Genomic DNA, 14,240 nt, shown 5'->3' with positions numbered 1-14,240 from the left:
CCATCACACCATCATCTACATTAGGTAGTTCTCCTAATGCTATCCCCCTACCCCCTGCTATCCCTGCCCTAGCTCCCTACCCACCGACAGGCCCCAGTGTGTTATGTTACCCTCCCTGTATTCTCATTGTTCAACACCCACTTATGAGTAAGAACATGCAGTGTTTGGCTTTCTGTTCTTGCGTCAGTTTGCTGAGAATGATGGTTTCCAGATTCATCCATATCCCTGCAAAGGACATGAACTCATCCTTTTTATGGCTGTATAGTATTCCATGATGTATATGTGCCACATTTCTTTATCCAGTCTATCATTGACAGGTATTTGGGTTGGTTCCAAGTCTTTGCTATTGTGAACAGTGCCACAATAAACATGTGTGTGCATGTGTCTTTATAATAGAATGATTTATAATCCTTTGGGTATATACCCAGTAATGGGCTTGCTGGGTCAAATGGTATTTCTATTTCTAGATCCTTGAGGAATCGCCACACTGTCTTCCACAATGGTTGAACTAATTTACACTCCCACCAGCAGTGTAAAAGCATTATTTCTCCACATCTTCACCAGCATCTGTTGTCTCCTGATTTTTTACTGATTGCCATTCTAACTGGCATGAGATGGTATCTCAATGTGGTTTTGATTTGCATTTCTCTAATGACAAGTGATGATGAGCATTTTTTCATATGTTTGTTGGCTGCATAAATGTCTTGAGAAGTGACTGTTGATATCCTTTGCACTTTTTGATGGGGTTGTTTTCTTCTTGTAAATTTGTTTAAGTTCCTTGTAGATGCTGGATAATAGCCCTTTATCAGATGGGTAGATTGCAAAAATGTTTACCCATTCTGTTGGTTGCTGGTTCACTGATTGTTTCTTTTGCTGTGCAGAAGCTCTGAAGTTTAATTAGATTCCATTTGTCTATTTTGGCTTTTGTTGCCAATGCTTTTGGTGTTTTAATCATGAAGTCCTTGCCCATGCCTATGTCCTGAATGGTATTGCCTGTTTTCTTTTAGGATTTTTATGGTGTTAGGTCTTATGTTTAAATCTTTAATCCAACTGGAATTAATTTTTTTATAAGATATAAGGAAGGGATCCAGTTTCAACTTTCTGCATGTGGCTATCCAGTTTTCCCATTATTTATTAAATAGGGAATGCTTTCCCCATTGCTTGTTTTTGTGAGGTTTGTCAAAGATCAGATGGTTGTAGATGTGTGGCATTATTTCTGAGGCCTCTGTTCTGTTACCTTGGTCTGTTACTACAGTCTGTATCTCTGTTTTGGTACCAGTACCATGCTGTTTTGATTACTGTAGGCTTGTAATATAGTTTGAAGTCAGGTAGCGTGATGCCTCTAGCTTTTTTTTTTTTTTTTTTTTTTTGCTTAGGATTGTCTTGGCTATGTGGGCTTTTTTTTTTTTTTTTTGGTTCCCTTGGCTATGTGGGCTCTTTTTCGGTTCCATATGAAGTTTAAGGTGGTTTTCTTCTGATTCTGTGAAGAAAGTCAATTTTTTTTTTTTTTTTGAGACAGATCTCGGTTCACTGCAACCTCTGCCTCCCAGGTTCAAGCAATTCTTCTGCCTCAGCCTTCGAGTAGCTGAAACTACAGGTACATGCCACCATGCCCACCTAATTTTTGTATTTTTAGTAGAGACCGGATTTCACCATATTGACCCGGCTGTTCTTGCTCATTTTCAGTCTTTTTTTGGTGTGTGTTTTCTTAACAGTTTACAGGAGTAATATACTCTGTCAGATATGTGTCAATGATGTCTTTTCATGAGAAGTTTTAAGTTTTGACAAAGTCCATTTATTAACATTTCCTTTTATTCCTAGTGTTTTCTGGGTTATGAGAAACCTATGCCAACTCCAAAGTCATGAAAACATTCTTCCTTATTCTCTTCTAAATGTTTTAAGATTTTAGCTTTTACATTTTGGCCTAAGATCCATCTCAAATTATTTGTATATGGCATTATGTAGGGATCAAGGTTTTTTTTTTTTCCATGTGGATAGCCATTAAAATTTTACTTTTCAACAGAATACATTTTATAATTATCTTTTGTCTTTTTGTTCCTGAGAACAGTTTAAAACATACCTTTAATTATTAATCTAAGTGAGGCTTGGTGTGGTGGCTCACGCCTGTAATCCCAGCACTTTGGGAGGCCAAGGCAGACAGATCACATGAGGCCAGGAGTTCAAGAGCAGTCTGGCAATATTGTGAAACCGTGTCTACTAAAAATACAAAAATTAGCCAGGTGTTATGGCACACTCCTGTAATTCCAGCTACTTGGGAGGCTGAGGCATGAAAATCACTTGAAAGCCAGAGGTGGAGATTGCAGTGAGCCAAGATTGTGTCACTGCACTCCAGCCTGAGTGACAGAGTGAGACTCTGTCCCAAAAAAAAAAAAAAAAAATTAATCTAAGTGGTATCAGGCTTATAGATTTCTCAATATATAATTTTACCATATTAATATTTTAAAAATATTATCAAAAGTGGGATAATTAGTAGTAAAAATAATATTCTGAACAAGAGAGTTTTACTTCAAACTTCAACAAAAGGCAGTTTATTTATAAATTCACTTGCCTTTAGTAATGCATGGTCTTTGTAAAATTTACAAGTTAATTTTAAAAAATTATTCTCTATAGCAGTTGGTGAAATTTCATAATGAAATTGCATCTTTTGACTTTGGCAAACAACAATGGATAGTAAAGTTTTAGGTATTATTTGACAAGAAGCATTTCATTTGACTAGAGCTGAATTTGCAAGTGGAAATACTATAATTGTCTTTAAGTATTTATATGTGTACAATGTTTCATGTTGTATCTCTTAGTGCTATCTATCTATAACAGACATGATCACAGGATAAATCTAAAAGAAGAGAAACTAACTTTACTGAGCATTCCCTATGTCATTGAGCTAGATGTCTCTACTACATGAACCTCACATAATCCTCACAACAAACCTACAAGAGAAATTTCATTTCCCCACCTCCATTTTATAGACAAGTGAGCCTAGAGTCAATGGCATTACAGATTTCCCAAAGTCTATGGCCAGTAAGGGATAGAGGTGGGACTGTAAAGAAACTCTGTCTGAATTCAAAACCGAAGTTCTTTTCTCTATAGAACTATGTTATTCTCTGAGAGAAAAATGGTTGATTAATAAAAAGCAAATTACATATTTTAGGACATTCACTAGTAAAATACTTCTTAATAAATTAAAGCAGCCACATATTTTTTCTGAATGTTTTTCTCAGGACTATGCCAGGTACTGTAAAAGATACTTAAGCATGAACCTTTGCCATAAAGGAATTTACAGTCTAGCTGAGGAGACACAGCTAACATGCACGAGTCAATTAGTGAACATAACTAAATAGTTAAGATTAATGGTTAAAGTAAGATCTAGAAACCACTGATGTTGAATAAATTTTTTTAATGAAGAACTGTGTTGGAGCACAACAAATTGACATTTAGGTGGGACTGGATTATGAAGGGTCTTGAAAGAGGAAAAATGAGTAAAATTGAGTTTAAGCCCTTGAAGGTCTTTGATTTGGCATAAAGAAAGAGGTATTTAAGAAAGTTTTGGCTGGGTGCAGTGGCTCATGCCTGTAATCCCAGCACTTCGGGAGGCGGAGGCTGGCAGATCACCTGAAGTCAGGAGTTCAAGACCAGCCTGGCCAACACGGTGAAACCCCATCTCTACTAAAAATACAAACATTAACTGGGTGTGGTAGCACACACCTGTAGTCCCAGCTACTCAGGTACTCTGGAGGCTGAGGCAAGAGAATCATTTGAACCTGGGAGACGGAGGTTGCAGTGAGCCATGATCGCCTCACTGCACTCCAGCTTTAAGCCACAGAGCAAGACTCCAACTAAAAAAAAAAAAAGGAAGAAGAAAGACCGTTTTGTTTAGCAGAAAAACTCAAAAACTCAGGTTATCTCTGAGTAGAGTGTGAGAAATAAAGCCATGAAAAAAGTAGTTAATAAAATTCTAGTTGTAAAACAAGGACCTGAGTGAAGGTAGTGGCAGTAAGAAACCTAGAAAACAAACGATATATTACAAAGACTAAAACTTCTCTCCAACAGTATATTGTTCACTATAAATCAGATATTATAAAAATAAGAAATATGAAAAATATACTTAGCCACTAGTATGCTTCCCAATCATATGGAAATTCTAGATCTATCTAATTTATAGTTTCAGGAAATGGATTAATAGATCTTGATATGAGACAGCTGCTCACCCCTGTGAAAATTAAAAACATTTTAAAAGCCCTTTTCCTTTTTGATTATCTCTGAAATAACCAGTTTTCTAGGAAAAAGGAAAAGTGCCATCTTTTTCATAATCTCTGCAATGCAAGTGCCAAGAAAATGTGATTTATACCTGTTTTATGACATACAGATTCTGCCAATTATCTTCAGTTTATCGAAACTACTTTTTATAAAGGGGTGCAGAGTATCATTTTCCTGAATTATTATTAGACTAGGCCCACATGTGGAAATAAGTCTCTTCTTTCCAGATCTTGTATGTAAGTGCACTATTATAAGGACATATGAACACAAAGTAAGCACACAATAAGTGTTTCTTGATTAGATGACTTGTAACATAAACCAATAACCATAGTAATTAATTCAGACCAATGCAGAGAAGGACTATGAAACCAAAACACAGGATATAATTAAGGAGAATCTTCTTAGAGATTAACTTTGATTCCAATGGCTTGTTTAAATTCATGGTTTTGTGGTTCCAAGATGTCATAGAAAACTTGGTTTTTGTCAAAATGGTCTCTAATGTAAAGTAAATCTTCAATGGAATAGTTATCATTTTTTCCAGTCCAAATAGTCAGGCTGTACCTGCATTGAAATAAAACAGAATTATATAGTTAAAAGTTGAAGATAAAGTGATGAGTCATTCCAATCAGCCTAAAAATACTTTCACTTGTCTCTAACTCAAATGCACGCAGATGAAAAAATTAATCAGCAATGGCGTAACTGTACTTTCCCATTTCATTCTTTCATCAATATCAGAGGGACTAGAGACAAAAAATAATTCACGCTGATGTTGTCTAAGTGACATAACTGCTCTATCTGCATTACAGGAATGTTAAATGGACTAAGAAAGCACACTGGTGGCATGAGAAATGGGTCTAATTTTGAAAAAAGGAATCAAAGAGACTGTGTGGCTGATGGAGGAAACTGTAACCCCGGTTTGTTCAGGAGCCTGGTCAGAGTGAAAAGCACAATGGTAAGGGATTGTGAAGATACACAAATGTCACTGACATCCACAACACTTATAGTCATATATGTAGGCCCTGCTGTTTCTTTTGGAGGTTTTTGTATGAGACACAAGAGTGCCAAGAGATGTCACTAAGAATGGCAAATAGAATACACTTAAATCTTTTTCTGAAGAGCTGAAAACCAATAACCTACGTAAATTCATTATGGATGTAAGAGTGTGCTCAGAATGTTAATGTTACTTAAACTGTACATTTTTATTTCTTCTGGTGACACTACTACTGTTGCATTAAAGTCTGGGGAAATGCAAAGCTGCTAAGAAGTTTCATATTTATATTCCCCATAAACTTGTCAGAATCCAGGGGAAAATTTCCAAAGCATTTTTTCTACTGGTGATAAGAAATAACTGCCTAACCAAGGCATATTTTCTTGTCACACTGACACATTCCTGCCCTTAAGGATGGTGACATTCACCATTCTGGAAATACAACAGAGGGAGGTAATTTGGATATCGTCCCACAGCAGTATCATATGACAAACCAAAAAGAATTTAAACTACAGCTAAGGACAAAGAAAAAGAAAAATGAAAATTAGTTCTGAAACCTGTGTTTTTTGCTAAAATGGAATCTTTATTACTTTATCTGGGCACCATGGTGACAAACCTTTATTGAAAGGCATGGTTATGAGCATTCAGATTAAAAGACGAGCTTCCCAGTATTATTTTGCCTCTTAATATTCACTTCATTGTATTTAGACTGAAATGGAAAAAAATATTGCCTGAGGGTAAATTGTATTCATTGATATCAATTCTCAAACTTCATTTTTAAACTTTTTTTACTGGGAAATAACACACATAGAAAAAAGCACATAATTCTTCTGATTGTGGTTTCGATTTAAAAAAAAAGCAGCATATATAACATAAATAGAAATTTTATCAGATTATTATAAAGTGAACTCCAGTGTAATCAAAACAAATAAATAGAACATGGCCAGCAGCTGAGGAAGCACCATGGTGTCACTGCTGTATCATAATCCCCTCTCCCTTCAAGTGGCCATGATCTTTAAGATTGTTAAGTACGTGACAGAGAAGGAAATCGGAACGATTACAAAGTGAAGGAGACTGAGGAGACATGATAACTACATTCAATGCATGTTCTTGCAGAGTTTTCTGGATCAGAAGGGAAAAAGAGGTATTGTTGCAATGGTTGGTAAAATCTGAATGGGGTCTGTGCCCTGTATGCTAGTGTTTTATCAACGCTGACTTCCTGATTGGGAGGCTGGACGGTGGTAATACAGAAGCAAGTTCTTTGGGACAGTATCCTCTGAGTACTTAAGAATAATGAGGCTCATGCAGAAAAACATAAATAGAAAATTATATATCTGGAGAGAAATAGTGGACAAATGCAGGAAAATGTTAACAATTGGGGAATTTGGGTGAAGGAGATGTGGTAGTTTTTGTGATTTTTCTGTAAATTTAAAACTTTAAATCACTCCTATAAAAGACAGTATTAAAAAAAAAAGCCTGGGTGCAGTGGCTCAGCCTGTAAACCCAGCACTTTGGGAGGTCGAGGCGGGTGGACTGCCTGAGCTCAGGAGTTCAAGACCAACCTGGGCAACATGGTAAAACCCCGTCTCTACTAAAATACAAAAAATTAGCAGGGTGTGGTGGTGCATGCCTGTTGTCCCAGCAACTTGGGAGGATGAGGCATGGGAATCTCCTGAGACCCGGAGGAGGAGGTTGCAGTGAGCCAAGATCACCCACTGCACTCCAGCTGAGGCTACAGAGTGAGACTCTGTCAAAAAAAAAAAAAAAAAAAAAAGTAAAAAAGCAAAATGCCATAAAGTTAATTTTCAAATAAAAGATAGGGCAAAATTACTCAAAGCAAACAAAAAGAAAGATGACATGCCTATTTGGTAAAAAAAAAAAAAAAAAAATCATTTAATAAGACCAAGAACACTGTGGTAAAGGTATCATTCTTAGTGAAGACACAATAGATATGAATAAATAAATAGCATATAATGAACATTTTAAAAGCAAAAACTATGAAGGTGGGTGAGGAAATAGATAAAAATACTTTAAGAGCTGGAGATGACATATATTTGTACATATGCAAAATAACACACTAATAAGGTTATTCATGGTAACACTGTAATATAAAATATTAGAACTATGCTAAATGCCCATCAAAAGGAGGCTGGTTAAGTCAATTATAGTACATACATAAATATCATGCACCTAGGAAAGAAAAACAAAAAGGTTTACTTCAGAAAGAGCTTCACAATATATTAAGCTAAAAAGAGAAAAAGGAAGGAAAAGGAAAAAAAATCAAAGAAAAGAATAAAACCAAGGAGCAAGGTGTATAACATTCTATCTTTTGTTTTAAAAAGGAAGGGGACCAGGTGCGGTAGCTCACACCTGTAATCCCAGTGCTCTGGAGGCCAAGGCGGGTGGATCATTTGAGATCAGGCATTCAAGACCAGCCTGGCCAACGTAGCAAAACCCTGTCTCCACTAAACATAAAAAAGGTTAGCCAGGTGTGCTGGTGGGCTCCTGTAATCCCAGCTACTAGGGAGGCTGAGGCACAAGAATTGCTTGAACCCCGGAAGCAGAGGTTGCAGTGAGCTGAGATTGTGCCACTGCACTCCAGTCTGGGCAACAGAGTAAGATTCCATCTCAAAATAAATAAATAAATAAAATAAAAATAAAAACAAAAAGGAGGGGAAATTGAGACACTATATTTACATTTACTCTTATATGTATAAAGAAAGTAACAACTATAGTTAGTGACACTGGGCAGGAAAACTGGGTAGATGAGAAAAAGGCTTTTCACAGTATAAGTCTTTATTCAGTTTTTGAACTAATTTTCTTCTTTGAAAAATTAAATTTAAAATACTTTTTTTTCTTGAGACAGAGTTTCGCTCTGAGTTATAGTCAATGTGTTCTAACAGGAAGACATGTAACATCAGTAACACTGCAGAATACAAGTTTCTATCCCTCGAATACCCCACTGAAACACTGATTCTGACAACTACTTATATAGATAAAAAAAGTACCTTTGTGGGAACCCAGGAGTCCAGTGGAAAGGCTCTGCTACTACACTGGAGAACACACATACACAAAATCTGGGAACAGACACATTGAAGAAGGTAAAACTTTTCACTTTACCCACATTACCCCTCCTCTAAGGCAGCACAGTTCAGTGCCAACAAAGACCCCCTTGGCCTGTGTATTCTCCTATGAGGAAAAGTAAGAGTGCAGTAAGTACCTAGCTTCACTACCCATGTGGGATGCTGCTCAAGAGGTCCACTTCTTCCTCTCACCCCGCCCAGAAGGCTGAAGGGATCAGCAAGGCTGGTTAGTCCAAGAGCAACAGGAATTGGAAAGTGGGCAGAGGCTCACTTATTTTTAATTTTAGTGGGTACATTGTAGGTATATATATTTATGGGGTACATGAGATGTTTTGATATAGGCATGTAATATGTAATAATCACTTGAAAAATGGGGTTCCCATTCCCTCAAGTATTTGTCCTCTGTGTTACAAACAATCCAATTATACTCTTCTAGTTATTTTTAAATGTACAATTAAATGAACAATAGTCACCCTGCTGTGCATCACATACTAGGCCTTATTCATTCAAATATTTTTTCAAATCCATTAGCCATTCACATCTCCCCCAACACCCACCACCACTACCTATCCCAGCATCTGGTAAACCAACCTTCTACTCTCTATCACCTTAGGCTCAATTGCTCCAATTTTTAGAATCCTCAAATAAATGAGAACATGTGATGTTTGTCTTTCTGTGCCTGGCTTATTTCACTTAACATAATGATCTCCAGTTCCATCCATGTTGTTGCAAATGACAGGATCCCATTCTTTTTTATGGCTGAATATATCCCATTGTATATAAGTACCATATATATACACTTGAATCTATTCATCTGTTGATGAAAGAACACTTTGGCTGCTTTCAAATCTTGGCTATTGTGAACAGTGCAGACATCTCTCTGATACACTGATTTCCTTTCTTTTGTTTACATACCCAGCAGTGGGATTGCTGGATTATATGGTAGCTCTATGTATACTTTTTTCCTTAAAAAACTAAAGCCCTCATACCAACAGCATATAAGGGTTCCCTTTTCTCCACATCCTGGCTAGCATTTATTGCCTGTCTTTTGGATAAAAGTGATTTTAATTGGGGTGTGATGATATCTCATCGTAGTTTTGATTTGCATCTCCCTGATAATCAATGATGTTGAGCACATTTTCATATGCTTGTTTGCCATCTGTATGTCTTTTCTTGAGAAATGCCTATTCACATCTTTTGCCCATTTAAAATAAGATTATTAGATTTTTTCCAGTTGAGTTCTTTGAGCTCCTTATATATTCTAGTTATTAATCCCTTGTTAGATGGGTAGTTTGCACATATTTTCTCCCATTCTGTACATTGTCTCTTTACTTTTTTGACCATTTGCTTTGCTGTGCAGCTTTGTGACTTGATGTGATCCCATTTGTCCATTTGTGCTTTGGTTGCCTTGCTTGTGGAGTATTACTAAAGAAATCTTTGCTCAGACCAATGTCTTGGAGGGTTTCCCCAGTGATTTCTTGTAGTAGTTTCATAGTTTGAGGTCTTAGATTTAAGTCTTTCACTTCTTTGGTTAATTCCTAGGTATTTAATTTTATTTGTGGCTACTGTAAGTGGGATCACTTTTCTGATTTCTTTTTTAATTGTTCACTGTTGGCATATAGAAAGGCTAGTAATTTTTGTATGCTGATTTTGTATCCTGCAACTTTACTAAATGTGTTTATCAGTTCTAATAGTTTTGTGGAATCTTTAAGTTTTTCCAAATATAAGATCATATCATCTGAAAACAAGGATAATTTGACTTTTTCCTTTCCAATGTGGATGTCCTTTACATATCTCTCTTGTCTGACTGCTCTACCTAGGACTTCTAGTGCTATGTTAAATAACAGTGGTGAAAGTGGGCATCCATGTCTTGTTCTTGGCCTTAGAAAAAAGGCTTTCCATTTTTTCCCATTCAGCATAATACTAGCTGTGGGTCTGTTGTATATAGCTTTTATTATATTGAGGCATGTTTCTTCCATACCTAGTTTTTTGTGGGTTTTTATCACGAAGGGATGTTGAATTTTACACAATGATTTTTCAGCATCAATTTACATGATCATATGGTTTTTGTCCTGCATTCGGTTGATATGATGTCTCACAGTGATTGATTTACATGTGTTGAACCATCCTTGCACCCCTCAGATAAATCCCACTTGGTCATGATGAATGATCTTTTTAATGTATTGGTGAATTCAGTTTGCTAGCATTTTGCTGAGGATTTTTGCATTAATTTTCATCAGTAATATTGACCTACAGTTTTTTTTTTTTTCTTTCTCGAGATGGAGTCTCACTCTATTGCTCAGACTGGAGTGCAGTGGCATGATCTCAACTCATTGCAACCTCTGCCACCTGGGTTCAAGTGATTCTCCTGCCTCACCCTCCCAAGCAGCTGGGATTACAGTGTGCACCACAATGCTCGGCTAATTTTTGTATTTTTTAGTACAGACACAGTTTCACCTTGTTGGTCTTCTGATCTCATGTGATCTGCCTGCCTCAGCCTTTTTGGTATTTTTTGTATTTTTAGTAGAGACAGGGTTTTGCCAGGCTTATCTCCTGATCTCAAGTGATCCGCCTGCCTCAGCCTCCCGAAGTGCTGGGATTACAGGTGTGAGCAACTGTGCCCCGCCTGAACTTCATTATTTATTGTCTTTACTAATTTTGGATTTGGTTTGCTCTTGCTTTTCTAGTTTTTAAGATGCATTGTTAGGTTATTTGAAGTTTTTGAAATTTTTGATGTAAGCACTTAGAGCTATAAACTTCCATCTTAGTATGGCTTTTGCTGTATCTGCTAGGTTTTGGTATGTTGTGTGTCTATTACCATTTGTTTCAATAAATTTTTCAATTTCCTTCTTAATTTCTTCATTGACCGACTAGTCATTCAGGAGCACATTGTTTAATTTCCATGTATCTGTATAGTTTCCAAAAGTCCTCGTTATTGATTTCTAGTTTTATTCCACTGTGGTCAGAGAAGATGCCTGATGTTTTTAGACTTGTTTTGTGATCTAACGTATGGTCTACCCTGGAGAATGATCCATGTGCTGAGAAAAAGAATGTGTATTCTGCAGCTGTTGGATGAAATGTTCTGTAAATATCTATTAGATCCATTTGCTCTACAGTGCAGTTTAAGTCCCATGTTTCTCTACTGATTTTCTACCTGGAAGATCTGTCCAATGCTGAAAGTGGGGTGTTGAATTCTCCAGATATTATTGTATTGGAATTTATCTGTTTATAGATCTAGTAATATTTGCTTTATATATCTGGGTGCTCCAGTTGGGTTCATATATATTTACAATTGTTATATCCTCTTGCTGAACTGACCCCTTTATCATTATATAGTTATCATCTTAGTCTCTTAGTTTTTGTGTTGAAATCTTTTTTTTTTTTTTTTTTTTGAGACAGGGTCTTACTCTCTTGCCCAGGCTAGAGTGCAGTGATGCAATCACTGTGGCCTCCACTTCAGCTTCCTGAACAGCTGGGATTACAGGCACATACCACCATACCAAGCTAAATTTTTGGTGTTGAAATTTATCTTGTCTGATGTAAGTACAGCTACTCCTGCTCTTTTTTGGTTTCCATTGGCATGGAATATCTTTTTCCATCCCTTCTTTTTAGTCTATGTGTGTCTTCACAGATGAAGTATGTTCCTAGTAACCAACAGATTGATGAGTCTTGTTTTTTTTAATCCAGTCGCTCTGCTTTTGATTAGGGAATTTAGTCCACTTACATTCAATGTTATTATTGATAAGTAAGGACTTACCCTGCCACAGTTCGTTATTTGTTTTCTGGTTGTTTTGTGGTCTTGCCTTCCTTCCTTCTTTTTCTCCTGTCTTCCTTTTAGTGAAGGTGATTTTCTCTAGTGATAAGATTTAGCTTCTTGTTTGTTACTTTTTATGTATCCGCTGTATGGTTTTTGGTTTGGGGCTACCAGGAAGCTTGCAAATACTATCTTATAACCCATTATTTCAGCACTCTACTCATTCAGAGAAAACTTTTCTAGTAGTGAAATTTAGAAACAATCCCTGGAAGTATAGTTTTTTTGTGTGTTAGTTTTTAACAAAAATACATTAAAAGTTTTTAAAAGTAACAAGTTAAAAAAAATAGAAAAAGCTTATAGAATAAGGATATAAAGAAAAGAAGTATTTTTGTACAGCTATACAAGGTGTTTGTGTTTTAAGCTAAGTGTTATTACTAGAGTCAAAAAGGTTTGTTTAGAAAAAGCTTATAAAGTAAAAATGTTAGCATAAGCTAAGGTTAATGTATTATTGAAGAAAAAGAAATTTTAAATAAATTTAGTATAGCCCAAGTATACAGTTTATAAAGTCTACAGTAGTGTACAGTAACGCTGTAGGCCTTCACATTAGCTCACACTCACTCACTGACAATTCCAGTCCTGCAAGCTCCTTTCATGGTAAGTGCCCTACACAGGTGTGCCATTTATTTTATCTTTTATATCATATTTTTACTGTACTTTTTCTATGGTTAGATATGTTTATATACACAGATACTTACCACTCTGTTACAATTAGCTACAGTATTCAATATAATAATATGCTGTACAAGTTTATAGCCTAAAAGCAAATGATTACATCATATAGCCTAGGTGTAGGCAATTTAGGTTTGTATAAGTACATCCTATGATGTTCAAACAATGACAAAATCAGCTAATGGAAAAAAAACTTTTTTTTTTTTTTTTTGAAAGTCTTGCTCTGCCACCCAGGCTGGAGTGCAGTGGCATGATCTTGGCTCATTGCAACCTCTGCCTCCCAGGTTCAAGTGATTCTCCTGCCTCAGCCTTCTGAGTAGCTGGGATTACAGATGTGTGCCACCACACCCAGCTAATTTTTGTATTTTTAGTAGAGACAGGGTTTCACTATGTTGGCTAGGCTGGTCTTGAACTCCTGACCTCAAATGATCTAGCTACCTCAGCCTCCCTAAATGCTGAGATTACAGGCCTGAGTCACTGGGCTCGGCTGACCTAATGAAAAGTTCCTGAGAATGTATCCTCATCTTAAAGCGATACATGACTGTACTTCTTTAGACAATCTTTTCAGAATACTAAAAGTTTTTGTGTTAAAGGTAAGGATGTTTGGGCACTATTAGCAATATTATCTAACACTGTTCTAGAGTTCTCAATCTTGACTATTGACATTTCAGCTAGGTAATTCTTTACTATGGGAGCTGTCCTGTGCAATGTAGCATGTCTAGAGCAGCATCCCTGGCCTCTACCACTAGCTGTTCAGTATAATCCCTGCCCCTACCCCTCATCTTTTGGTGTGACAACCAAAATGTCCTCAGGTATTGTCTGCTGGAGAGCCAGAGGTATTAACCACCATAAAAAAAAATTAGAGATATAGAAGTTGAAAAGAGGTCAAATTATCATTATTCAAAGAGACTATAATTTTTCTTTTTTTGTTTTGAGATGGAGTCTTGCTCTGATGCCCAGGTTGGAGTGCAGTGATACAATCTTGGCTCACTGCAACAACCTTCACCTCCTGGGTTCAAGCAATTCTGCCTCAGGCTCCTGAGTAGCTGGGATTACAGATGTGTGCCACCACACCTAGGTAATGAGAGTATAATTTTTTGCTTAGAAAACTCAAGAAAATCAATTTAAAGACTATTACAAATGGTGGGAGAATTTAGGATATAGATTTAGACACAATATTCGTATCAATATAGTTGACTCTTGAACAACACAGGTTTGAACTGAGTGAGTCCATTGATACGCTGATTTTTTTCAACCAAATGAGAATGGAAAGAGTGTTCACAGGATGTGAAATGTGGATATAAGGAGGCTAATTATCTATGTACTCAAATCCCACGGGAACAACTTGGGAACTTCAGTATGAGCCAATTTTGGTATATGCTAAGCATCCTTGAACCAATCCTCTATGTAT

At 36.5% G+C, this 14,240-nt stretch overlaps 1 protein-coding gene across 3 annotated transcripts in view; it reads right to left on the bottom strand.

Moving 5' to 3' along the window:
- Positions 1–2,520: 2,520 nt before the first annotated feature.
- Positions 2,521–14,240, bottom strand: part of FAM151B (family with sequence similarity 151 member B) — a 58,981-nt gene continuing 47,261 nt past the window's right edge. For 2 of the 3 annotated variants that reach the window (XM_021668644.2, XM_021668645.2), the window contains exons 6-7: positions 8,272–8,340; positions 2,521–4,836 (exon numbers count right to left, since the gene is read on the bottom strand). In XM_021668644.2, coding sequence (XP_021524319.2) covers positions 4,677–4,836; positions 8,272–8,340 — 229 coding nt within the window. In that variant the 3' untranslated portion in view covers positions 2,521–4,676. The remainder of the gene's footprint in view (positions 4,837–8,271; positions 8,341–14,240) is intronic. The other variant, XM_021668646.2, reaches the window with a different exon arrangement.

Source organism: Aotus nancymaae, unplaced genomic scaffold, assembly GCF_030222135.1.
Source record: "Aotus nancymaae isolate 86718 unplaced genomic scaffold, 86718_ANA_hifiasm-v0.15.2.pri h1tg000014l, whole genome shotgun sequence".
Classification (NCBI taxonomy): domain Eukaryota; kingdom Metazoa; phylum Chordata; class Mammalia; order Primates; family Aotidae; genus Aotus; species Aotus nancymaae.
Note: the sequence above shows the minus strand (reverse complement) of the source record. Positions and strands in the feature narration are given on the sequence as shown.